At 45.1% G+C, this 27,459-nt stretch overlaps 1 protein-coding gene across 1 annotated transcript in view; it reads right to left on the bottom strand.

The window, feature by feature from the left end:
• Positions 1–27,459, bottom strand: part of LOC147728801 (phosphatidylinositol-3-phosphate phosphatase MTMR7-like) — a 291,280-nt gene that overhangs the window by 149,636 nt on the left and 114,185 nt on the right. Inside the window, exon 6 of the mRNA XM_086962585.1 lies at positions 11,134–11,268. Coding sequence (XP_086818711.1) covers positions 11,134–11,268 — 135 coding nt within the window. The remainder of the gene's footprint in view (positions 1–11,133; positions 11,269–27,459) is intronic.

The following is a 27,459-nucleotide window of genomic DNA, read 5'->3' as shown; positions in this document are numbered from 1 at the left end:
ATCAAAGTTCAACATTTCTGCGCTGAAGTCGAGATAGGAGGCACCCAGAGGCAATCACGGAAATTATCATCTGTTGTGGAAAGTCTGCACAAAGATAAGGCAACAGTAGCAAGGAAAAGTGTGCTTATAACATCAGCACTTATTGAAGTGGGAACTGTGGATTCAGCGGAACCTGGAGGATAAATTGGGACTGATATTGTTTCTTCAAATCTAATTTCAATTTCTGATATTGATGCCGATATTAATTGTGGAATTAATTGTGCTGTGTCCTTTCCTACACTTAAGTATGATCAAAATGTTTTCAGGTGTTTATTTTGGACTGTACTGGCCTCTTAAATAAGGTGAAAAATGCAGAATAGCTTGGCCTGATAAAGTGCTATAATATTATGTGCCTTCAAGAAACCTGGACATGGTGCACATTGATGGGTTTGTTTCAATTCATTGCCCCGCTGGGATTTCCTTGGTGGGTAATCATGAAGTTGGTTTGCTCACCTTAATGGCAACAACTTTAGGCAACACGATTGTGGCACATATTTGGTTTCACCGCATTTTCAATTTATTAACATTATATATGAATCCAACGTAACATTGGTCATTGTCAACTTCTACCACAACAATTTGTCCCAGTCGGTACTGATATAGGAGCAGGTCTCGAATACTCCCTCAGTGAACACTTATCAGATAGTAACACAGACTGCATTGTCTTATGAGGTGGGGATTTTAATAGTAGACTTTGTCCACTATCCAAAATGTCAGTTTGTGGTCAGGTGAGAGAGGTTACTGAAGGGAAATATCACTTTGATCTAAACCCCTGTGTCTTATCGAGCTCACTTTATCTAAATTCTCCCTTTTATTTGACAATGGATCTTATTACACAACCGGCACAGGAGCAGGTCACATTCAGAGGAAAAGATAGTCTTATAGATTGCATTGCCCTATCAGAGCATTATAAACCGAAAGCAGTAGGATTCTCTGTTTTGAAAATAAGTCTCAGTGACCATTTTCCTTTATCATTAATTTTGAACATACCGGCCGAGAATTGCTGCCCAAAGCTCACTGTACACCCAATAATTTATCATAAAAAAGTTCTTATGCGCATATGGGCCACTGTCAATCCTGATATTATATAAGAGAAACTATTAGCTTGCTTAGAGTTACATAAATCCCAATAGAAAGCTGGAAGCTTTTGAAGGAATTACTCAAACAATATACGAACTACAACAAGACGATAAAAATCCAAAAGCAAAAAGACCATATAGATGGTTTAGTGACGATTGCTCGCAGACTCAAGGCAAGGTCATTAGGGCCTTGAAAGAAAATCCAAGGGACAAGGAGCTGGTGAGCCTATGTAGGATTAAATATAAGGAGGCACTCTTTGCCCATAAGGCAACTATTAGAGCTGAGGCATGGGACAAATTACATGAAGCGATGGTTAGCAAGGACCCACGCCTCTTTTAAGAATTCATTAACACCTCCTATTTCCAAGATCGCCATAATAGTTGTACTGATTGCATTACTCCCCTGAATAGTTGGGTGGATCCCTTTTCTGGGATATATGGTGGGGGGGGGGGTCATAGGAATCACATCCTCTCTAGCTCATCAGCGGAACCCAATGACAACCATATAGGGCAGAACTCCTTTAATATGTTACCAATCGCTTGTTAGGAAGCGGAAAAAGCCTTAAACTAGACCATTAGGAAGAAAGCCTCTGGCCCAGGTAGGGTCCCAGCCGATCTCTTTTTGGCAAACCATCAGCTGTTGTTACCAGGGCTCATTAACATTTTAGGCTGTGTTGCCAAAAAGGGCCCACTGAAATCTTGCTCCAATGTGACCGTAGTACCTATATTTTATGTTTAACATCTGTTTATTAGGATGTATGACGTTACAACGCGTTATTTTACAACGCAGACCGTTACATCGCAATTTTTACAACGCAGGATCCATTACAATGCATGCCTTTACAACGCATGTCATTACATAGCAGATACTATTACAACGCATGCCATTACAACGTAAGTATAGGTAAGTATATCTTTTTAAAAAAAATGTAATTAAGTTAATTTTATTAATTTAATTTAATTAATTTAATTTTATTAATTTTAAAAAGTAATTAATTTAATTTAATGTATTTATTGTAATTTAATTAATATTAAAATTGTAATAAATTTAATGTATTTAATTTAATTTAATAATGTAATTTAATTAATTTATAAATTGTAAATAATATAATTTAATATAATTAATTTAATTTTAATAGATGTAGATGAAAACAATGCCTTATCCCCCTACCAGGCAGGATTTAGACGAGCTACCAGCACGGTTGACCCTGGGTAGATGAAAACAATGCCTTATCCCCCTACCAGGCAGGATTTAGACGAGCTACCAGCACGGTTGACCAAATTTTTCGTTTCACTATGCTACGGTGGGGGACTGTACTCCTTGGCGAGGGCAGCCTTTATGTAGCATTTGTAGATCTGAGGGCTGCCTTCGACCTGGTGCCCAGGAGTATGCTGTGGGGTGTCTTGAGCAAGATAGGGGTTCCACTTGAACTGCTCACATTAATAATGCGTCTCCACGAATGCAATTTCGCTAAAGTCCAGTGGGGGAGGAATGGGGAATCATCCATCAATTTCCCAGTCGAGCGGGGGGTACGTCAGGGTTGTGCAATGGCACCCCTGCTGTTCTCCTTGTTCATCAATGGTATAGTCGATAGGATGTTGGATGCGAGGGTTGACGCACCTTCGCTGGCGGGCATCAGGGTCCCGATCCTGATGTTCGCCGACGATACTTTGATCGTGTCCAAAACCCCGGCAGGCCTCCAGCGAGCCTTGAACATATTTGATATGTTCTGCAAGGAACGGGGGTCTCGAAGTTAATGTAAATAAAACTAAGCTGATGGTCTTTGGGCAAAAACGCCAAGCCCAACCTAGGGTATCTCTGAACAGTATTAGACTAGAGGTAGTAAATGTTTTTACATACCTAGGGGTGGAGATATCAAGTAAATTTGGTTGGTCAAGACATATCGAGAAGGCGGTTTTGAAACACCAGCAGATTTCAGGAGCGCTTCGAGTGGAACAAGCAAAATCTAAAACCAGGCCTATTAAACCTGTTCTCATGGTATACGACGCAAAAGCCTTGGGCGCAGCCCTTTATGGGGCTGAAGTCTGGGGCTTTGAGAGGTTCGATACGCTCCAAAGATCTGAGAACAGGTTTTTGAGAGGGATAACTAGTCTTCCCCAAAGTACCCCATTAATACCGCTTGGCCTGGACTTAGGAAGAAGATTGCTTAGTGATCGTGCCCGACTAAGGCCTATCCTCTACTGGAGACGGTTGTGGACGACCCCTGAAATTAGACACTATGCTGAGGGGTTTTCTGCCTTAGTTAAATCAGACGTCTTTCATAAAATTACATGGCTAAAAAAGCTTAGGGATACCCTTGCTGAGCTTGGTCTCTCCAAACTTTGGGAAAATCCCTCTGGGGAAGTGTTCCCCAGTAAAACAACTATAAAAGCTATATATTGGGATTATACTGACCAGAAGTCTTGGAGGAGTGTGACCTCAGAATCTATGGGGGGTAGGTTTATGGAATTTAAAATGAGGCCTGCACTAGAACAGTACTGGGACACTTTAACTGTTCCGATAGACAGGAAATTATTCTTCCAGCTAAGGGCAGGCTCCCTCCCCTTGAAGTCATTGACGTCTAATTGGGGAACTAATAGTAGTTCATGTTGCCCGATATGTGGCGCCCCCAATGAAAGTATAGCACATTTTCTATTCATGTGCGAGGGCTATGTAAACCCAAGGAAATTGTGGTTGGCACCTGTTTGCAGGAACCTTGGTGTCTCGAGCGGTGTTGAGGGGCTGAGAATTATTTGTTCCTCAACCGAACTGCCTATAGTTGTAGGAACGGCAAAATACCTGGGGTGGGCTTGGTCCATAAGGCGGAGGGCTCTATCTTCGAATAGGCCTTGAATCTCGTTTTGCTTGTATGAATTGCATTGCTAAATCCCGAGGGAGAGAATTATGAATTTTAGCTATAATATGTTGCTAAATGCCCGTAAGGAGTTTTGACTGTACAATCTTGTTTATGGTCAATAACGTGGTCGACTTTGCTTTTTAACTCGCATTTAGCTTCTGTATATTATGAGAAAGCTTATATTAACTTGTGGTGAATATTTTATGTGTCTATACTGTGTATTTTAAGCTGTAAATTAAGTGTTAATGTATGTTTAGAGCTTTTTAAATGTGTAATTTTATATGTTTGTGCTTTTATGAGTGCATAACTCGAATAAAGCTTTTTCATCATCGAATAATATTAAATTCATAATTAATTTAATTTAATAAATGTAATTTAATTAATTTATAAATTGTAAATAATATAATTTAATTTAATTTTGAATTTAAAAAATGTAATTAATTTAATTTAATTAAAGCAATTTAATTAATTTATTAATTGTAAATAATATAATTAATTTATTTTATTTTAATTTAATTAATTTAATTTATTAAAAGTCGTGATTTTAAAAAAAGTGAACCCTAAAAATACCCCTGTACCCCAAAACACAAACCCAGCCCTAAAACCTAAAAATACCCCTGTACCCCAAAACCCAAACCCAGCCCTAAAACCTAAAAATACCCCTGTACCCCAAAAACTAAACCCAGCCCTAAAACCTAAAAATACCCCTGTACCCCAAAAACCAAACCTAGCCCTAAAACCTAAAAATACCCCTGTACCCCAAAAACCAAACCCAGCCCTAATACCCCTGTACCCCAAAAACCAAACCCAGCCCTAAAACCTAAAAATACCCCTGTACCCCAAAAACCAAACCCAGCCCTAAAACCTAAAAATACCCCTGTACCCCAAAAACCAAACCCAGCCCTAAAACCTAAAAATACCCCTGTACCCCAAAAACAAAACCTAGCCCTAAAAATACCCCTGTACCCCAAAAACCAAACCCAGCCCTAAAACCAAAAATACCCCTGTACCCCAAAAACCAAACCTAGCCCTAAAACCTAAAAATACCCCTGTACCCCAAAAACCAAACCCAGCCCTAATACCCCTGTACCCCCAAAAACCAAACCCAGCCCTAAAACCTAAAAATACCCCTGTACCCCAAAAACCAAACCCAGCCCTAAAACCTAAAAATACCCCTGTACCCCAAAAACCAAACCCAGCCCTAAAACCTAAAAATACCCCTGTACCCCAAAAACAAAACCTAGCCCTAAAACCTAAAAATACCCCTGTACCCCAAAAACCAAACCCAGCCCTAAAACCAAAAATACCCCTGTACCCCAAAAACCAAACCCAGCCCTAAAACCTAAAAATAACCCTGTACCCCAAAAACCTAACCCAGCCCTAAAACCTAAAAATACCCATGTACCCCAAAAACCAAACCTTGCCCTAAAACCTAAAAATAAATATATTTATGTACATTTAATATTAATCAAATTAATTAAATAATATTAAATAAAATAAAAAAAAAATTATATACTTACCTATACTTACGTTGTAATGGCATGCGTTGTAATAGCATCTGCTATGTAATGACATGCGTTGTAAAGGCATGCATTGTAATGAATCCTGCGTTGTAAAAATACCGTTTATTAAGTACAAGCAGTAATAAAATACAGGTCACAGCATGAAGTACCTATTTTTAAAAAGGGTGAGGGGTCAATCCCCAGATGTTATCGTCTGATCTCATTGATCGACTTTACATGCCAATTAATGGGCAGGGTTTTTCTTAATCACCTCGAAGCTTTGGTATCTGATAGAGGGAAATTCTAATATATCCAATATAGCCTGGGCACTGTGGAGCAGTGTCTTAATCTTCACCTTGTTATATGCAACTATACACTGGCAAAGAATCGTCCCTTCGATTTAGGGTTTATGAACCCAACATCTATGTTTGACAAGGTGTAGAGAGGGGAAACTCTGGCAAAAATGCTGGATATGGATATTGATACTACTCCGGTCAACTTTCTAGCCCAAGTGCATCAAGATGTGATGGGGAGAGTAAGATATGGGGCTGAAGGTGAATTAACCGCACCTACCAAAATGATGGGGGGGGGGGGTGGGAGGAGGGGTAAGACAAGGATGCGTCCTGGCCCCCTTTCTGTTTAGTTTGTATATTAATGATTTGGAGACTTATCTTAGTCAGCGGGGTGTTGATGTCCCAAGGGTTGGATCCAGAAGCCACCCAGCCCTGCTTTATGCATATGATTGTGGTCTGCTATCTAGAACTGCCTGCAAATACGTTTAAACAGATTTAACTATTTATGTGAAACTTGGGCTTAAAAACAAATGCAGCTAAGTCACATGTAATGGTGGCTGGAAAATCTCGCTCGTCTTTAAAGCCTTGCTTTGTGGACAATGAAAAACTGCAATATGTTCCTACTTTCTCTATCTATGTGTTCAATTTGACTAAAAAGGTTCCTGGCACCATCTAATAGGAGCCAAAAAAAGATGTTGTTTTCATCAAACACTGGAAGCCCTACACAGGTTTACAAAGAAATTAGGCTCTAAACCAGTTGATGCACTTATTAACATCTATGTTGCGTGTTGTTGCTCCACTATTATCCACGAAGCAGGAGTATGGGGTCCTTGTAATATTTCATCCTTGCAGACAATAGAAATCATCTTTCTTAGAAGGCTTCTGGCAATTCTTCCTAGTCTGCCAGCTAGAATATGCCACATGGTTCCTTTATCACACTGTATACAAATTGCCCCCGTTATGCTTTGGCGGTCTATTTGCATAAAAAAGGAACCCGTACTCAACCAAGCAATAATACAGGATCGTTCAGGCCTTGAACATATGCACCAAAATACCTTGGCTTAGCTATGTTCAAAAGCAGCTTGAACCAATGGGGAGATTAGATGTTTTCTTAAAACCACTACTTACTGCAGCCCTCCCAAAAACTCAGGTAAAACGAGACCTCCTAAACCAATTAAGGGAGCAAAGGATTGTAGGGAGTGGGGTAGGAAGAGAGTGGCGGAATATTTACCTCTGGTCACTACTGAAAGAGTTGAACCTTACCTTTTGTTCCCGTATAGTCACTCTAAAAGGTTTTATCTTGTCGGATTTAGGTTTAACATCGCACATTTCTTGGTTTCATACCCGAGTAAAGTATATTCGGATTCCTTTTAAGACCCGTGTCCATGTGATTGCAACTCAGTTCTGAATATGTTACACCTTTTCCTCTGTTGCCAGCTTTATTCCAAACCACAGAAAGACTTTATTATTCCATTATTACGGGCACTAAATATTAGAAAATGTAGTCCAGCGCTTTATTATCTCCAGCTGCTTAATACTAAATATATAAATGTATAGCTACTGCTGTGAGAATAAGGAATATCGTAGGTAAATGATTATATTGTTTGGCTATTGGCTATTCTTTGAGGAGGTTTTATCTTTCTATTGACTTTATCTTTTACTCTGCACGGATCGTCCCAGACAGTTTTACAACTGCAATTTGTATGAACTCAACTCTATATTTTTCGAGAACTATTTATATGCGAAGAGGTTATAGAGATTGTATTTAATGGCTAAAAATACTGAAATTTATTATCAATGTCGGCTTTTAAATGTGCTCTGTTTTATTGTTGCACAATTTGAATAATTAACTTGATGAATTGATTTTGTTTAAGTTACTGATGAGTTTTTTGATTTAGGCATAAGTCATTTTATGAGTATAATGGGCAAGAGAGATTGATCAGTTGTTGATTTTGTAATGAATGCTTTTATGTAGTTATTCTTTTATGGTTTTTATTAAACAAATAAAGATCGATTGACTGACTGATCCTTGTGGTACATCGCAGATGATCTTCTTGGGTTTAGAGGTGAACGGTGGGAGACAGATTCTTTGGGTTCTGCCGCTGAGGTAAGAGGCTATCCATTTGAGGCTGCATTGCTGCATTCCGGTGTGCTGGATTCCGTTGATCAACATGTGGTGGGAGGCAGTGCTGAAGACAGCTGATAGGTCTAGGAGGATGAGGGGTGCCATTTCGCTATAGTCCAGGCGGGCTCTGATATCGCAGGTGGCTGCAATCAGGGCTATCTCAGTGTTGTGGTTGGCTCAGAACCTGGATTGTGAGGGCTCCAGGAGGTTGTTGTGTTCCAGGTGTTCGGGGAGTTGCTGGTTGATTGCCTTCTCCAGAATCTTCGCTGGAAAGGGGAGCAGAGAGATAGGTCAGTAGTTCTTAGGTTCTGCTGGGTCAGCAGATGGCTTCTTCAGGAGGGGCCTTACCTCTGTTTGTTGCTAGTCCTCCAGGAATGAGGAAGAGGTGATAGAAGAGTACAGGACTATCTTGAGCTCACCGCCAATCATCTTACTCCCGAGGTTGAAGACGTGGTGGGGACAGGGGTCCGATTATGGCTTGAGTTGCGAGAGGGTCCCTGTGGGTGAGCAGGTATTTGGGTTTGGTGCTCGTGTGTGGGAGCAGGCTGGTGCTGTTGGTGGCTTGAGGGTTCGAAGCTTTTGTAGATGACTGAGTACTCGTTATGGGAGAAGTCTGCCAGGGTGTCACACAATTCTTGGGAGGGGGTGATGTTTCGGCGGCTGCAGGATTAGAGAACTCCCTCACAATGGTGAAGAGCTCCTTGGTGTGTTTTGTGCTGGCTTCTATGCGGTCTGAGAGAGTGTTATTTTTTGTTTTTTTCAGTAGGCGGTGATACTGGCGAGTGCTGTCATAAAGACAGTAATGTCTCCTGTTTGTTTGATGGGGTGCTATTTCCTTTCAAGTTGTTGGTAGTTGGGTTTTTAGCATTGAGTGTTTTGGACAATCCATGAGAAGAATTCAGGTGTTTTAGTGTGGAAAGTGATGACTTCTGAATTGTTCCATAGCTAAATTGGATTTTGATAATGCTTATATGGTAAGCCTGTAAAACAAAACAGCCCTAAAGCTGCAGAATTAAAGGGTGGAACCAAATCAAGTGTTTGGATTGCTCTAAGTGAGACTGAAAAAATGTTTGGCTGGATAAGGCTGCTCCATGAGAAGAACTATTTATCCCTTCTAACCTTACCATTCTTAGGTGACATCCTTCTTAGTACATATTTCAGAAAAGGGGGTGGTGATGAACAGAGTGTCTGAATTAAGCAGACCACTCTTACCCAGTCCAAAGATCAGGGCTTGATCCATCATCGTTTTTTAGCTCACTGCACCATCAAAGCTCAGAACCTGGCTACATGCAAATTAGTCTGTTCCTGTCCCAGTGCATGATGGGAACAGGGCAAACCAAACTACCAAGCCAATTCTTATACTGGGAAGGAAACAAGCTTCCGGGGACCGGTTTCTGGCATTTCAGCCGTCGTCGGCCCGGCTTGCTTGAATCCTGATGGTGCAGTGAGCAAGGGACTCATGTCTGAGCATACCCTGCCACACCTATAGTGGCCAAAAACGATTCAGAAAAGGGGGTGGTTTTCTGAACCTTTTTGTCCACCATAAGCGTGGAAGGGTATACTCAGATGTGAGTCCCTTGCTCACTGCACCATCAGGATTCAAGCAAGCTGGGCCGAAGACGGCTGCAATGCCAGAAACCGGTCCCCGGAAGCTTGTTTCCTTCCCAGTATAAGAATTGGCTTGGTAGTTTGGTCTTCCCTGTTCCCATGATGCACTGGGCCAGGGACAGACTAATTTGCATGTAGCCAGGTTCTGAGCTGGGATGGTGCAGTGAGCTCAAAAACGGCGATGGATCAAGCCCTGATCTTTGGACTGGGTAGGAGTGTTCTGCTTAATTCAGATACTCTGTCCATCACCACCCCCTTTTCTGAATCTTCTTAGTACATAGGCATATTCCACTGTCTACTGGGTCTATCTAGAATAGGATCTAGAATTGGTTTCATATAGCTTTAGTCTTTACCAAAATTATGAGCCTTAGATAACTAGCAATAAATTAGAAAAAGGGCCTTAAAACATAACTTTCTATCTAAACATGGTAGAATCAGATTTTATTGTGAAAAATCTCTTATTCAGCTCATAATTAGTTGACTCTCCTGGTGTCAACACTGGAAAGGAGAGAAGCTAGAGCAATGTGGACAGATCACCAATATTCCCTGTATTATACACACAAACAACACTATAAACTTAAGGGCTGTACATTGGTCAAATGACTGGCTGAGAAAAAAAGGGGGTGTATAAAATTGAGTTGAGCATTCCTTCCAGGAGTTAACAACAATTCCTTAGACGGAAAAGAAAAGAAATCTAAAGGCTCCTACTCTATTCCTGATAGAGAATCTAAAAACTCAATGATCACAGTTTATTAGGCTGGAAAGCAGTCTCTGGTATCGGATTAGAGGACATCAATAATACAAGTACCATTATCAATTAGAGTACAGAACTGTGGGGCCGTCCCTTTTTTTGTCATCTCTTCCTCTCTTTTGTTCTCCATGTTTTTTTTTTTTATGGAAGCCATACAGAGAATTAGAAACTTTGGGCCAGCTGTATTATTTGCTGATCGCGACGAGTAAATTATTTTCAAAATCGACTTCTATACTAATAGGTTGGTTCCTAAAATTCAAAAATTAAATTGGTAGCAATTCAACCTACCTCATGAATAATAATGGGGTAGCTCACCAATTGAGACCATCTCAGATTGGAGGCGGTCACAGGGATGGTGGCTTGCTGAGGGCCAGCACACCTCCGTGTTTCGAATTTTCAATTATGTACACTTAACATAAGGCAGCCTGTTTTCCTTAAAATAAATAGGGCTGGATTTAAAAAAACAAAGTTTATCTTTTTTTTGCTTGTTTGAGAGTTTACAGTGGGCCCATCGACCACCGTCCACTGTCCTTTTCAGTGCCAAGCAACAGTGTTCATTCTCACTGCAATACAGGAGGGCTGGAATGAGAAGACTAAAGAAACTACATTAACTTACACACTAAACCTGTAACATAAATATATAAGACATGAAAAGTAATGCACCAATTTCTCAGGTGAATCTACCACATGAAATATAATTCAATGTTTTTCCATACACCTTTTATCATTACTTTGAACATAGGAGCATCTGCATGTACACCATCCATGTCTAAATGTGAAATACTATTTCAAATAATAAAGAAGATCCAGCGGTAGCATATCAAATGTTTAATGAGGCCCTCAGGGTTTACAGGGTATTCATAAATTGGGTTGCTTACTTTAGGTCGTGTATCAACAACATAAACGAAGTCACTTCCTGGATTGGCCTTTCGAATAGACTCAAGCATCTGTTCGTCTTCAAGACATCGAGCGCTGAAGCCAGATAGGGGTTGGCTGCTCCTGCAGATTGAGGCCTACACAAATAAACCAGAAGTTATGACATAGCAAAGAATGCCTGTAGTACCCAAGGCATTGCAAAACAAGAAATGCTATGAAAAACTATGCTTTGAGGTAAATAACAATAAGCAGGAGATGTTGTATGCTCCAGTCTCCCTTTTTCAGTCTCTAAATTTCCAAGGCAATTCTCATATGTGGAGAAGATGATGGGCTTTGCAAGTCCCTTTAATATGGAATGGTCTTGCTGGCAGTCAGTGCTAGGGGCATTTAGAAGCAACCGATTAAGGCCAGTGGCTAGGAACCAAAACCATGAGACGAAAATGGGCAAGAAGTTACAGCCTGGAGGGTGAATGCCTACATAACTGTCTTTACTGGCACTAGAGTTAGGGCCGAGAACCTGGTCAAGATTCCTCCTGTGGTGCCTAACAGCAGCCCTGTATCCATCCACCTACCCCTCAGTATATAAGGTTACAAAATTGTAGTTCAGGAATGCATTAAATACACTTTTGCTGTCTGGTGAGGCTGTACCACATCTACCATCTTGTGCCATGTTAAAATAGTAGCAATCCAAAATGGAAGCAATCCTACACTCACAATTAACACAAAGCCCTACTGCCATGCACTTGACAGGCACATGGGATGCGAGCACAAGGGTCTCAGTGTCTCATACAAACTGAACTTTAAACATGAGGGGCCAGTAGACACCACATTCCTTCTTAATCAGAGAACAATGTCTGTTCAATACTATTTATGGAAATAGTTCAATTCCGCCATGGATCAAGGTCGACAACCCAGAAAATAGACAGTGGCGATGTCAGCAGGAAGCCACAGATGGTGTCCCCCACAGGGTCTCACTCGGACTTCATTCCAGTCCATCGTTATTTTGCACACCATGCTACCTCAAATTGGACCAAGACATGCAAATAATAATGAACCTGGATGTGGTACAAGCAATTACCAGTGGCTGAGATGAATTCAAGCATGCCATCTATCACTTTTTGTATACCTTAGTGTGTTGCCCTAAGTGGGACAGGTTATTTCCAGGCGTGGGTCCTGTGCACACTGGAACCAAGATATAACTGACTAATGATGCCTAATTAGGTGGAAACTCGTTTCTGGGTTGCTTGTGTTTCGGATCATGGAGCACCCGCCTGGCAATTCGGGCTAGACTGTTTCCACCGAATAAGGGTCAAGACTAACTTGAGGTCGCATTGTAAGCAAAATAACGATGGATTTGGATGGAGCTCAAGTAACTACCTTTGGCTGAGATAATTTCAAGAACTCCAAAAATCACTTTTTTCTATACTTTAATGTGTCGCTCTAAGTGGGACAGGTATACCCGGATGTGGGTCCAGTGTACACTGGCACTGGAACCAAGCTATACCCTGCCTAATAGAACTAAACTGGTCCTGGGTTGCTTGTGCTCCAAGTCTGTGAGGATCTGGTCCGCAGTCCAAGCTGGACTGTTTCCACCAGAATAGGGTCATAACTGATTTGCATATGGCTGGGTCCAAGTTAAAGTGGTGTGAGAAAGAACAATGGACTGGGATGCAGCCCGAATAATTAGCAGTGCCAAGAATAATTCAAGCATTCCCTTCATCACTTTTTGTATACTTAAGAAATACATTAATTCACCAGACAGGCTAATCCAAATAGGCAGAATGTATGACCACACAAAAGACCTCTAAAAGCTTCCTCTGGAACCCAGAGTAAAATTCCAGCTGGCATGCATCACTTTTAAGGCCCCATACAATCAATATTCAGAAAACTGCCACACATCTCAAAATCTCAGGTGGCAACAAAAACCTGATAAGCTAAGGCTGGAAACCGCAAACATAAATCTCTCAAAGCTAGCTTACAACCTTTAATCAGAGCAGACCCTACGTTCTGGATCTCGCTTCCACTTGATCAGAGATGCTCAAAAGACCTCCTCCATTTCCACAAATCAGATCCCTGGATCACATGGAGCAACCTAAAATTGAATAAGTCAGAAACTGAAATTCTCACCTGACTGGAAAACATAAGACTCTGATGATCCATGCCTACAACCCAAAAAAATCCAAGGAGGTAAAAAACCTTAGAAGCACCAAGAAGGTTAGCAAATATGTTAGGTTCAGCGTTAATCAAGGAAATAGGTCGATAAGATTTGCACATGTCCCTCGGTTTTCCTTCTTTCGGGATTACTACAATTGACGCAAGCCGTTGGTCTGGTGGCAACTCTTCCATCTCTCTGCTGTCCTCGAACATGGCGCGCAGATGTGGGGCCAACTTGTCAGGGCACATTTTATGAAGCTCAATTGTCAACCCATTAGGTCCCATCACCTTGCCCGGCTTGGGAGCTCTGCGAGCTTGCTCAATTTTGTCATTGGTGACCTCACTGTCCAAATAGATCCGGTCGTCATCCAAGAGGGACGGAAGGCCAATATCTTTAAGGAGGACAGCCGAATCAACCTCTACGAAAGATGACTGATTTATATACCGCGGTATAATGTGCTGCAAATTCTCCAGATAAAACATGCGGTTCTGTTACCCTCTTTCCAGAGTTGGTCAGGAGATCAGGAACAAGACGGTTAGCTCTCTCCCTCTTGTCCAGCCAAGCAATAAGTTTCCCTTTTTTGGCTTCCCATTCGTACACTCCACCATCTCTCTGTTCCCCAGGTCTTAGCACGTTCCGTGGCAAGGGCCTTATATTCCTCTGTTTTTAATCGCAAGTGGTGCCCGGCATCCGGGACATTCTCCTCCTCCACCTACGCCTCTAGGCGCATTATGTCTCTTTCGATCTCCTCAAGCTCCCTAGCAATGTCCTTCCGGACCCCAGCCACCAGGGAGAGGGCAGCCCCCCGAGTGACGGACTTGAACGCCTCCCAAAGCATCTGAGGGGAGTCCACCGAACCCACATTCTCACGAAAGTAGTAATCAATCGCTTTCTGTAGGTCCCTGCGAACCGACGGATTCGGGAGATACCATGGGTTGACCGGTGCAACGTCATCAATTTGGCGATCTCCAAGTACTATTCTGGCCCATATCAGCGAATGGTCAGATATGCCCCTCACCAAATGATGGACCTCTCGCAGGTGGAGTAACTGAGAGGACGGCAGGAGTAAGTAGTCAATGCGGGAGGAGCTGTGATGAGCTTCCGAGAGAAAAGTGTATTGCCTGTCCCCAGGGTGGAATGCTCTCCAGGCATCAGATAGTCCGATGCCTCAATAGAATCAGGTAGCCAACGATTAGAGGGTCCCATAGAATGTGGGGGTTGGCGATCCAGCTCTCCGGACAGCACAGCATTGAAATCGCCTCCCACCAGGAGAAGGACATCTGGCAAATCAAAGAGCGAGGTGCCCAGATCTGTGAATGTTTGCGCTTACAGTCCGGGCGGTGCATATACCGATACCAGGGTCACTGTTCTCCCCTCTCACTGTCCAGTGAGCGCAATATATCTCCCACGTGGATCTGCCTTCTTAGACTGGGGTGAGAAGGGAAAGGAGGTTTTGCCATGATGCCTACCCCTCGGGACCCACTGGTAAATCCTACGTGGGCTAAGAGCTTGTATCCCCATCTATTTAGGGCTTTGCACATATTCCCCACCAGGTGTGTTTCTTGAAGGAGGACTACTTCCAGGGAGTGCCGTTTGATATATTGCAGAACCACAGTGCGTATTACCTTATCCCCTAGCCCACTAACGTTCCAACTAAGAAAAGTGAAGCTTTTGTCCTAGTGTGACTTCATGGTGAAGTGTTAAAATGGTGCCGAACCTCACAATCACAAATGAAGATGCACCCATACTCAAAGCCATATGCATTGTTAAAGCAGATAGAACAATAAAGAACAACTCCAACCCCCCTAACCCTGTCCCAACACCCCCCTCCCTGCCTCACTGCCTCCCTGCCTCTCGGGCAAACACCAGCCCATCAACAAACTTCGCAGAGTGCCTGTCGCCCCAAAACTAGTAACACAGAGTAAATGCGGGGATTGAGGACCCCGCCCCCCTCCCTAAAAAAACCACAATCAATACAGTATATCATTCCCGATAGAGGAGACCGCCCCAGGCAGCAGGAAAGGATATAGTGCTAGTGTCGCCAGTATACTCAAGTCAGCAGTGAGATATCTCCCTCCGGCCCTGCGGCAGCACCTCCAGAGCTCTTGCAGGCTCCAGCTTGATAATGAGCTACTCTCACGACAACAGGGCACCCATATTGTTGGTCACCAAGCTCAGCGTGGGGAGTGCTCCCCGTCTGCTCCCAAGCCCTCCAGCCTGTCCGCCGCTACCTCTGAACAATCAAAAAAAACAAGTCTTCCCATTTGCCTCTATCCTAAGCTTTACAAAAAGGGGGTGGTGATGGACGGAGCATCTGAATCAATCAAATACTCACACCCAGTCAAAAGATCTGGGTTTAATCCATCACTGTTCTTTAGCCCACTCTGCCACCCCAGTTCAGACATGGCTATATGCAAATCAGTCTGACCCTGTGCCTCATGGGAACAGTCCAGCCCGAACTGCCAAGCCATGTCTTCCCTGGACCGGAAACAAGCTTACGAGGACCGGTTTCTTGCATTCCAGCCGTCTTCAGCCCGGCTTGCTTGAATCCAGTGGCAAAGTGAGCAAGGGACTCACGTCTGAGCATACCCTGCCACACTTATGGCGGCCAAAAGCGGTACAAAAAGGGGGTGGTGACGGACGGAGCATCTGAATCAATCAAAGACTCACACCCAGTCAAAAGATCTGGGTTTAATCCATCACCGTTCTTTAGCCCACTCTGCCACACCAGTTCAGACATGGCTATATGTAAATCAGTCTGACCATGTGCCTCATGGAAACAGTCCAGCCCGAACTGCCAAGCCATGTCTTCCCTGGACCGGAAACAACCTTCCGAGGACCGGTTTCTGGCATTCCAGCCGCCTTCAGCCCGGCTTGCTTGAATCCAGTGGCAAAGAGAGCAAGGGACTCACGTCCCTGCCATACTTATGGCGGCCAAAAGCGGTACAAAAAGGGGGTGGTGATGGACGGAGCATCTGAATCAATCAAACACTCACAACTGATAGAATTCACTTTTCGATGCTCTAATTACCCTATGATGACGTGTGAGTTAGCATCATATGACTAACTAATGCATTTACGTAAACACACTTATGCTGAATTCATATTCTTACCTATTTCGTATATATATGTGTGACCATATTAGTTTCTTAGCTTAGCTTGTGTGCCACCATTTTGTGTTACTCTCCGTGCCTGCGGCCTCTGCTCGCTCATGCCCCTCCCGCAGGAATACAGAAAGAAATATACTAAGACAGCATTTTTCGTTTCTCGGCTCACTGTGACCGAAACTAACAACTTATGTTATCTGCAATGTTCTCATGCCCAGAGACGCCGAAGCCTAGCTCCCTGGCCTTGAGCAGAGATAATAATGTATCCCTCGCAGGTGCAGATGCCTGCTGTATGAGAGCATTGTTCACTGGTCTGGGGCTCAGTAGTTTTCCACAAGGGGCGTACCCCATTTACTGTATTGCATTATAATGTATTGCTATGATGCAGAGAGTCAGTCCTCTCGTTCGCACTCCTAGGAGTGAGGTCGGACAGGGCCCTCTCATATGAGTGTTGTTTGGCCTAATAAAGACTTTTGTTTATACTTCTCCACTGTCCGGCTGACTTCCTATAAGGTAATTATAGGTGAGTGCTGTAAGTCACTCCAGTGGATTTGAGCCACGCTTATCAGATGGCGCCCGAATAGGTACCCCGCGATAAGGATCTTTCTCACCCGTAAGTGGGTAGCAGAAGACCGGGGACCCGCTGGTCGGCACGGTGGGTCCGGGATCCCATTTGATGCCGAGCTTGGTTCTCGCAGCGCTGCCCCACCCTGCTGATCGGGAGAGGTCCCGGTTCGGATCTTACGCCGGGGTCCAGAAGGCGGAACTTGAAGCCGACCGTGTTGGTCCTGGCAGCCGGAGGTGGAGAACGGTAGAGGTCGGTGCCGCATACGGAAGGTGAGTGGTCCACCTGTGATTGCTGCAGGAACGGGAGTGTTCCGGGAGACTAGAGTGTCTCCGATGGTTTGAGGAGCCGGTGTGCTCCTGGGGCTAGTGTGCTCCGGGGAACTCAGAGTACGAGTTGGTGCTCTGACAGACTTGACGGGGTTGGGGACGTATTTCGAGGTAATTGTTTGTGGCGATCCGACCGAATGGTACTGTGGTGAAGGCGTGGCTCATTGTGGGTAGACTCTGGTGCGCTTACTCTGAACTCCTAGTGTGGTGATTCAGTGGAGGTGTGATCCGGGTTTCCCGCGGTACAGTGCGCAGCGATCCATAGTGCCGCACGGGTGGCGGATCCGTTCCCCGTCCTCAGGACAGTTAGTGTACTGTTCGGTCTGCGGTAGAGTCCAGGTTCCCCAGGACTTGGTCGACGGGCCTTGTCCCAGTTGGTAACACGTGTTCTGGAGATATTGTATATGTGTACGTGGTTCGTCTATATGTTTGTGCGTGAATGAACTTGAGTTGTGATTGAAGATAAAGTAAAGATGCCGTGTTTTAGCAAGTTGCGATGTTTTGGATGCTGTTGTCGACCCTCAGATACTAGACTGGCCGAGAGCCAACCCGCACCTCCTGAAGGGACACCGAGTTTTGATATGTATGTTAAACATGGACTGGTCCCGATTTTGTTTGGTACTTTGTGGCATCGATACACTGCTGATAATGTGGATTTACAATGGCCTTTGACGGGTTCTTTTGATGAAGCTAAATTGGATTATTTGCAAGACAAACTGTTTGCTAGGCGTAGCCGCCAGAGTATGTTCGACTCTTTGCGAGTATGGCAGAAAGAGGCCAGGAAACGTAAGATGCGAGAGGAGAAAGAGGAGTTTAAAAAGTCCACCCAGTCTATGGCGCAGAAAGCGAGGGAACAGGTGGGGAATGAGAATGCACTACGCATGGAGCGCGCAGATAGACTTTGTAGGTTGAAAGAAAATAAAAGTTACGTAGTACAAGAGGACGACCCAGATGAGATGGAGGACATTTTGAATGCCCGACCCCCTCCCCCTTATGCTCCGCAGCCATTGTACCCCTCCCTGCCACTTTTGGCCCCTAGTAGCGCCATTCCAGGTCCTTCAGCGAGTGCCCCCCAACAATCCCTGCCCTCGACACCCCTCGTTTCTCTACTCCAGCCCACTTCACCCGCCCCCTCGCCATTTTCTTTAGCACTCCCTACTGTTTCAGCTAGCACCACCCCCAGTCAGGAGATGCTAACACCGAGTCGCGGCGCAGGTAGCGGATTGTTCTCACAAGTACGGAAGCTGCTTACACGTTCTACTGTTGGTTTGGATGAAAAAAGTTTGGTGGCTAACCAGGCATGTCAATGGGCCAGGAATAATATTTATTCGTTCGAAGATATCTGGTCCACCATGAAAGATTTTGAGCCGTTAATGCAGCAGCACGCTTTGTGGCACATGGCTAGTGTATTGATACCGCTATGGGAGCAGGGATATGGAGGTGTGGCCCCGGCGGTTTTGCGGGATATACAGGCTGGAGCGTACAGAACGAACACGGGGGTCAAGGAAGTGATGAGTAGTCTGCGCGCGCTTTTGCAATACAGGAATGAATTACCCTCTGCCGGTACACCCCATTTCCCAGGGCTCCACCCAATGCGAGAGGTGCACCCTATTTTTCATCCTGAGGTCCCCGAGTTGTTAGACCCAGTCACGAGGGCTGTTACAAGGAACAGAATTGATGCGCATTTTCAGGAGCAATGGGTGTACACGCCATGGAAGAGAAGTGAGGTGTTGTCATTGAAGGCTCAGCTGCCGGATTCTAGAAAGAATCCGACCGCCTATTACAAAGAGCTTACGGAAGCGGCGTCTTCTACTGTGATGGCGTTGGCTGATGTTGAATTGTTTTTCGGGCTTTTGGTCCCGGTTGATGTGTGGCGACAAGTGAAAGGTACGGATCATACGGAGGAGCTGGGCGGTACATGGCAGGAGTTGCAGGATTGGGACAAGGAGCGTAAGCCAGGAGAGAAGCCGAAGGCTGAGATATTGGCTTTGCCAGGGCGTATTATAAAATAAATGCATTCTCTCATTCCACCGAAGAAGGTGGATTGGGACAAACTAACGGCTTGTAAGCAGAAAAAGGATGAGGCGGTCTCGGATTTCTTTACGAGGTTTGAGGAAACGTTTATGGATTTTAGTGGGCAGGATGTGTCACAGGATGGGGGGTTACGGCTCTTCGTCAACAGGTTTGTCACAAACTTATTGCCTGAAATATCAGCCAGACTGCAAGCGTCGGAGAGCACGTGGACGACGTCCTCTCCTTCGGGAATACTAAGTATGGCGCAATATTACGAACACAGGGAAAATGAGAACAAGGATAAGCAGGAGAAGAAGGCTAAAGATTTGAAGACGAGGGTTTTGTTGCAGCAGGTGGCGAGAGGCAGAGGAAGGGGTGCGGGGCTGAGCCGCGGAGGTGGATTTGGAAGAGGTGAGAGCAGAGACAGGCTGGGACCGAATCAGTGCGCGAAGTGCAAGCAGGAGGGGCACTGGTGGAGGGATTGCCCGCTGCTTCAGGCGGGCGCTGGTGTAGGGCGCGGACGAGGAAGAGGTGGTGGTGATACTGGAAGACAGGTGGTACGATCGGAAGGAGGCAGGAGGCCGGGTGGCAATTATTTTGACAATAATACCAATAGGCAGCAGTTACAGAGCGATGGTGCCCAGTACTATAACGATGATTACTCAGTTGATGATTTGACAGGGTTTTCCCACAACTAGGACAGCGTAGGACAGAGCATGGGACCAGTACTTATGGAAGTTGATCAGAGGGGACCTTATGTCGAAGCCGACTTACTAGGGTCTCAACAGAAATTTCTAGTGGATACGGGTGCAATGAAAAGTTCAGTGGCTCGTTCTCGGGTCCCAGGGGCGGCTCTGTCTGGCAAGAATAACATATCCGTGGGTTTCGCGGGAACTCCGGTGATTAGCCCCATTTCTAAACCTCTCACGTTAACGATTGGTCCTTTTACTGTTGATTCGCCGTTTTTATTGACATCAAATTGTGGTGAAAATTTGTTGGGTTTAGACTTATTGAAGAGATTGCATGCCACCATCTATTGTTCCCCGGATGGCGTGTACCTTACTCTAGGCCCCAATGTTGCCCGCCCACTACAGTGTTTTTCAAAAGACGACCCGCTGCCACCTGAGTTTCGAGGCATACCCGACAGCTTGTGGGCTGTCAGTGATAATGATGTGGGGAGAATGGACATTGCCCCGGTGTCAATAAGAGTGAAGGTGGGAGCCAAATTGCCCAGAATTCCACAATACAAAATACCTAGAGAGGGTGAGAAGGCCTTGTTACAAATAATTCAAGATTTAATACAGTCCGGAGTAGTGGAAGAGACTGATTCGAATATATGTAACAGTCCTATTTTGCCTGTACTTAAGAGACGGTCGCCTGGTGCTACAGATAATACTCCTGATGTCTATAGATTCGTGATTGATTTGCGCCAGGTAAATAGAGTAGTGGAGCCACAGTACCCGGTGGTCTCGGACATCACTACGATATTGACAATGATTCCACCTTCGGCCAAATATTTCTCTGTCCTGGATTTGAAAAATGCTTTCTTCAGTATTCCAGTACATGAAGATAGCAGGTACCTTTTCGGATTCTCATTGGCTGGCCGTAGCTTCCGCTTCAAGAGAATTCCTCAGGGGTACACTGAGAGTCCTAGTATATACAGTCAAGCTCTGAAGGCACAATTGGATGATCTGGAACTTCCACCGGGCAATGTAATGTTGCAGTACGTGGATGATATCCTAATAGCATCGGATGACGAGCAGGGTTGTCGGGATGCTACTGTAAAATTGTTGCACCATTTGGCTAAGAGGGGGCATAAAGTGTCCCTTCCGAAATTCCAATACTGTCGAACGGAGGTCACCTACCTCGGCCACCTCCTTTCGAAAGTGGGGAGGAGATTGACGCCGGAGCGCATAAAAGCGATCACTAACATCCAGGTACCTAACACGCAGCGAGAGGTGCGCGCGTTCCTAGGCATAACATCGTATTGTCGTCAGTGGATACCTAACTATGCATTACTAACAAAACCCCTTTTGTATCTGACTACCAAAGAAGTGCGCGAACCCCTACCCTGGACCCCCGCATGTCAGGAAGCGTTTGAGTCACTAAAATTATCTTTGTGTTCTGCACCAGTTCTTGGAACACCTGATTACCAGAAGCCTTTTGTTCTCTACGTGCACGAGGCGGAAGGTTGCGCGTTGTCTGTCCTAACTCAGTGTTTTGGGGGGAAGCAGAGACCGTGTGCGTACTTCTCTGCAATACTCGATAATGTGGCAAGAGCGCTGCCGAGCTGTCTGAGAGCCACGGCGGCTGCTGCGGTCTCTATAAGACAATCGGCAGGGCTCGTGCTGGGAACAGATCTCACAGTAATGGTACCGCATGCTGTGGATATTTTACTGAACAGGACACAGACGCAGCATTTAACAAGCGCTCGTCTGACGGGTTACGAGATGACCCTTTTTGCACCCCATGTGACAATTAAAAGATGTGCCACATTGAACCCCGCCACCTTGTTACCTATCCCCACAGATAGTGACACAAATGATGACGACATACATGACTGCTTGTATAGGACTGAGGAGGAGACAAAGGGGAGGGTGGATCTGACAGACAGGCCCATGGAAGAACCGGATGGGGAACTGTATGTTGATGGATCCTGTTTTAAATTACCAGATGGGACATCGACAGCAGCATATGCAATAACGACATTACAGACGGTGGTAGAGACTTCTAGAATACCTTACAATTCTGCCCAGGCTGCCGAGATTATCGCCTTACTGAGAGCATGTGAGTTGAGTGAGGGGTTGGATGTCAACATTTACACCGATAGCCAATACGCCTTTGGCGTGGTTCATAATTATGGGCGACTTTGGGCAGAACGGGGATTCTTGACCTCCCATGGACAACGCATCCAACATGGCCCATTGATATTACGACTGCTAACAGCACTGACTTTACCCAAAAGATTGGCTGTGATAAAATGTAGCGCACACAAAACGATAGTGGACGATGTCGGGCGAGGCAACGCTTTTGCCGACGAGACAGCAAAAGAGACTGCTAGAGAAAAATTACCACGAATGTTTGTGGCAGGGCCAGCACGATGGGTCCCAGATATTCATATGTTCGCAGACACGGTACAGAGTGTCAAGAACATACAGGGCAAGGCGACGGATGAGGAATTGAGAGCATGGAAGGATGGGCAGGGACGACTGGATGCGGATGAATGCTGGACAGATGTGACAGATAAGAGACAATGGCTGTTACCGAATGCGTATGTCCTTCCAGTAGTGACGATGGCACACGGACCTGCCCATGTGAGTGCGAAAGGCATTTGCAAATTGTTAGACCCAGTATGGAGCAATAAGAATATCTCTAAGATGGCCACCAATTTGGTTCGTCAGTGTATGGTGTGTTTGAGACACAATCCTGGAAAGGGTACCCCTGTCCCAACTGGAAATTTTGCACCCCCCTCTTTCCCTTTTGAGGTGATTCAGATGGATTACATCGAAATGGAAAGAGTCAACAACTTGAAGTACGTCCTTGTAGTCGTATGCGCCTTTAGTAGGTGGGTGGAGGCGTTCCCAACGAAAGACTGCACGGCTATGTCTACTGCAAAAATGTTGATAAAGGAGTATTTCTCCCGCTTCGGATTACCTAGGGTGATTTGGAGTGATAATGGCACGTCCTTTAATGCTGAGTTAGTGAAGAATATATGCAAAGGTCTACACATCACCCAGAAGTTCCACTCAGCCTTGCATCCTCAGGCGGCAGGACTGGTGGAACGGTTTAACGGCACACTCAAGTTAAAAATGGCCAAAATATGTGAGAGTACAGGTCTCCGTTGGCCAGACGCACTTCCCTTAGCTTTGCTTTCCACAAGAGTCACTGTAAATGCAAAAATGGGCGTCTCCCCGCACGAGGTGGTATTTGGCCGCCCGGCCAATATCTGGGGAGTGCCCCGACCTAAATGCTTTTCAGAAGTTCCTTACCCTCTGTTGACAGATTATCTGTATGCTTTGACTAAAGATCTTCGTTCTATTCATCAGCAGGTAGCAGACACTCTGAAGCCGTTGCCGGAGGGGCCTGGACACACCATCCACCCAGGGGATTGGGTCGTGGTGCGACGATACCAGCGGAAGTCCTGTTTGGAGCCGAGATGGTCAGAGCCTCGTCAGGTGCTCCTCACCACGCGCACAGCACTGCGGATTGACGGCAGAAAGGCGTGGACCCATGCCTCTCATGTGAAGAGGGTCCCGCTCCCGTTGCCCTATGATCAATGGGTACAAGATGGCATCGCTGACCAGGAGTGTGAACATATTCCAAGATATGTTCCTTTCTCGGATGCTTCACTGATTGGAGAAGAGCAAAGCGGAATTGAAAATACTGTGAGCTCTACCACTCCTTTTGTTGCTAGCAAAGAGATATCGGAAAGTTCAGCATCTGCCACTGATACACCTGCTTTGTTTTCTGACCCCGAAGTGCCAGGGAGCACTCGCTACAATTTCCGGCCCCGAAGAAAATAAGTACAGTGCTGGAATATGATGGACTAAATACTGGAAGAAGGGCTTAGTGGACATTCTGAAAAAGAAGATTTAGTGGTAGGGATGGACTTGTAAGAGCCCTGGTGTTTAGCCGAAGATTGTGTTCTTTGAGACTAAAGAGTGGTGCGGGGCCCGAATTAAGTGCTTCCCTTATTTCAAAGTGTTGACCAACGACGTGGGAATAGGTATGAACGGTAAAAGCCTGCCTGTGAGGCTTTGAAGGACACAGGGAAGAAGATCCCTTTTTAAGGGTTGAAGAACCCCTCCGGCCGGTTGAGGATTGTCTGGGACTATTTTTTTTAGTTGTAGTGTGATTTTTTTATTTTTTATTCTTGATTTTTGGTGTTGAAGAGTATACAGAATGTATCCCTTTGGGCGGCCAATTCCTGATGAGGAGCAGCCTTTTGCAGCTCCCCCGAGACGTGAGCCTGATTCCCCCTGGTTGGCCCTTTCCCGAAAAGGAAAAATTGTAGTGGTCATAATATTTTTAATTGCCTTTCTGGTGACTCTTGGAATACTGTTTTTTCTAGATAAAAATTATCCCGTTCATACATTTGCACCCACACCCACTGCTGTTCCGGAACACGAAATGTTAACTGTTGAATATGGCGAAAGAATGATACGTACCAATTATAAAGATAATGTTTTTATTAAGACTTTGCATCATGCACATGCCACTACCAACATGACAGATTGCTGGGTTTGTGGGCTTTTGCCTTCTGCTGCTTATAAGAAAGACAGATTCCTTGCTCTTCCCTTGACTCCGGTAAACAGTTGTGTGGGATGGTACACCCTTATAGGTCTAGTTAAATATTTCCAACAGCCAGATTCCCTAACACCCCGACTACAGAATAGGGGGTGGACAATGACGATGCGAGTACGCCCTTTGCCTTCAGCTTCCCTTGGACGAATATACACTGACGGACGTTTTGACCAGACTTTTATAGAGACATGTGAGAAAAGGTTGGGCCGATTCTTGACACCTAATGATACTGATCGACTTAGGGATAGTTTCATGAAATTGAATGCCACTTTGTCTTATAGGCACCCCCCTAAGAATAACGGCAGCTCCAAGTCTTTGATACCCCTTGCTGTGGTGGGTCCTCCTCCGTTTTTCTGTATAGAGGGAAGGGGTCCCATCAAGGTTGGAAATAGCTCTTGTAATGTGACTGCTTCAATACGCCTGCCAGTTAGCCCCTCTTTGATTGCCCCACCCAGTGTATATTTTGTATGCGGTGAAAATGGATACTTATGGTTGCCAGAGGGTTGGGGTGGGGTGTGCTACCTGGCTTATCTGATTCCTCCTGTGTATGTGGCCCCCTCTGATTATCACAGAACTCATCGACGATTCCCCAGTCCTCAAGAGCAGCCGCAAGAGCAGCGTAAAAGGAGGGAACTTCAGGTAGAGGACGTTGATCAGACAGATACCTCGTATCAGCAATGGACTGATTTTTCTAAGGGTCTGCTTCCTTTCTGGGGTCCTATATTCAACAGTAGAGCTATTAGACGACTTTCTAGGGTAATGGAAAAAGTGGTTCTGGTTGAGGCTGACATTACGACTAACATCTCTGTTGAGGTTCAGGCTATGAGATTATTTACGATCCAGAATAGGATGGTCCTTGACGTCATACTAGCTGATAGGGGCGGGGCCTGTCGCGTCATCGGGACCTCTTGTTGCGTTTATATCCCTGACTCTGCCCCGACTGTTAACTTGGCAGTGCAAAAATTGCATAGATTAGCGACTGAACTGCACCAAGATAATGGAACATGGTCTCTCCAAGGGTGGCTCTGGGGTGCCTTTTCTTCCTGGGGCTGGAAAATACTGATGGGTTTGGTTGGAGTGGTGAGTGTAATTCTGTCATGCTGCCTTTGCATATATTGCCTCCCTCCATGTTGCTCAATGTGTGCTGCAAATATACGTCCGAAAAAGAAGTTACATGGTCAATATACCACTTCTATGATTACTGAAATTCCTGCTGATGCAAGTTGGTTAATGTTTATTGCAGAAGATGTTCTCGACTGAAGTAATGTAGGCCTGCCCCTAGAATGTATGTCGACACTACCTTTTGGTAAATAAATGAGGCTATAGTTAGCCAATGATGCTAAAAGGAGGGTCTGATAGAATTCACTTTTCGATGCTCTAATTACCCTATGATGACGTGTGAGTTAGCATCATATGACTAACTAATGCATTTACGTAAACACACTTATGCTGAATTCATATTCTTACCTATTTCGTATATATATGTGTGACCATATTAGTTTCTTAGCTTAGCTTGTGTGCCACCATTTTGTGTTACTCTCCGTGCCTGCGGCCTCTGCTCGCTCATGCCCCTCCCGCAGGAATACAGAAAGAAATATACTAAGACAGCATTTTTCGTTTCTCGGCTCACTGTGACCGAAACTAACAACTTATGTTATCTGCAATGTTCTCATGCCCAGAGACGCCGAAGCCTAGCTCCCTGGCCTTGAGCAGAGATAATAATGTATCCCTCGCAGGTGCAGATGCCTGCTGTATGAGAGCATTGTTCACTGGTCTGGGGCTCAGTAGTTTTCCACAAGGGGCGTACCCCATTTACTGTATTGCATTATAATGTATTGCTGTGATGCAGAGAGTCAGTCCTCTCGTTCGCACTCCTAGGAGTGAGGTCGGACAGGGCCCTCTCATATGAGTGTTGTTTGGCCTAATAAAGACTTTTGTTTATACTTCTCCACTGTCCGGCTGACTTCCTATAAGGTAATTATAGGTGAGTGCTGTAAGTCACTCCAGTGGATTTGAGCCACGCTTATCACACCCAGTCAAAAGATCTGGGTTTAATCCATCACCGTTCTTTAGCCCACTAAGCTTGGCAGGAAAAAGCATAGAATACTTCAGCCCTTTGTTCCTCAAAGTGTGTTTAACCACCAAAAAGGATCTTCCCTGTCTCTGTAAGGCCTGGGTGAAGTCCAGAAATAATGTAACAGTTGAGTTTTCGAACTTAAGGTGTAGGAGTTCCTAGCATGCTGAAATATCACATCTCGGTCTCTAAAATTCAGAAGTCTCGCTAAAATAGGCCGAGGAGGCGCCCCAGGCTTTGGTCGACCTCCAGGCACTCGATGAGCATGCTCCACCACAAAAATTTGGAAAGTCTCTTAGGCTGAAGATGGTTGAGCACCAGGTCCTCAAAGAACATGCCCGGCGTTTGCTCCTCCGATTTCTCCGGAACACCTAATATGCGGACGTTGTTTCTCCGAGAGCGCCCCTCATATTCATCCAGCTTACTTTCTGCAAAGTTCTTGAAAGTGTGTAGCGTTTGGACCTCGGACTGTAACTCTGAGACATCATCAACCAGACTGAGTGGTTATCTCCAAATGTTTGACTTTTTCAAGGGTTTTGGCAAGATCTGCTCTAATCCGGGTCATCTCCACTGTGATGGCATCAGTGCACTGTTCCATGGAGGTACGCACTCCTGCAATGACCTCCATTACATCTTTAAGGGATATTTCAGGGAGTGCACTCTCCGTCCCTCCAGCAGACACCGGCCGGGCCAGCTGTTCAGGGGTCAAATTCTTGGAGCAAGCATATTTGTCTGGATTGCTCTGTTGCGTTGCTTTCATACCTCTACCGCTTGCCATTGT

This window comes from Lissotriton vulgaris, chromosome 3_1 (assembly GCF_964263255.1).
Source record: "Lissotriton vulgaris chromosome 3_1, aLisVul1.2, whole genome shotgun sequence".
Lineage (NCBI taxonomy): Eukaryota > Metazoa > Chordata > Amphibia > Caudata > Salamandridae > Lissotriton > Lissotriton vulgaris.
Note: the sequence above shows the minus strand (reverse complement) of the source record. Positions and strands in the feature narration are given on the sequence as shown.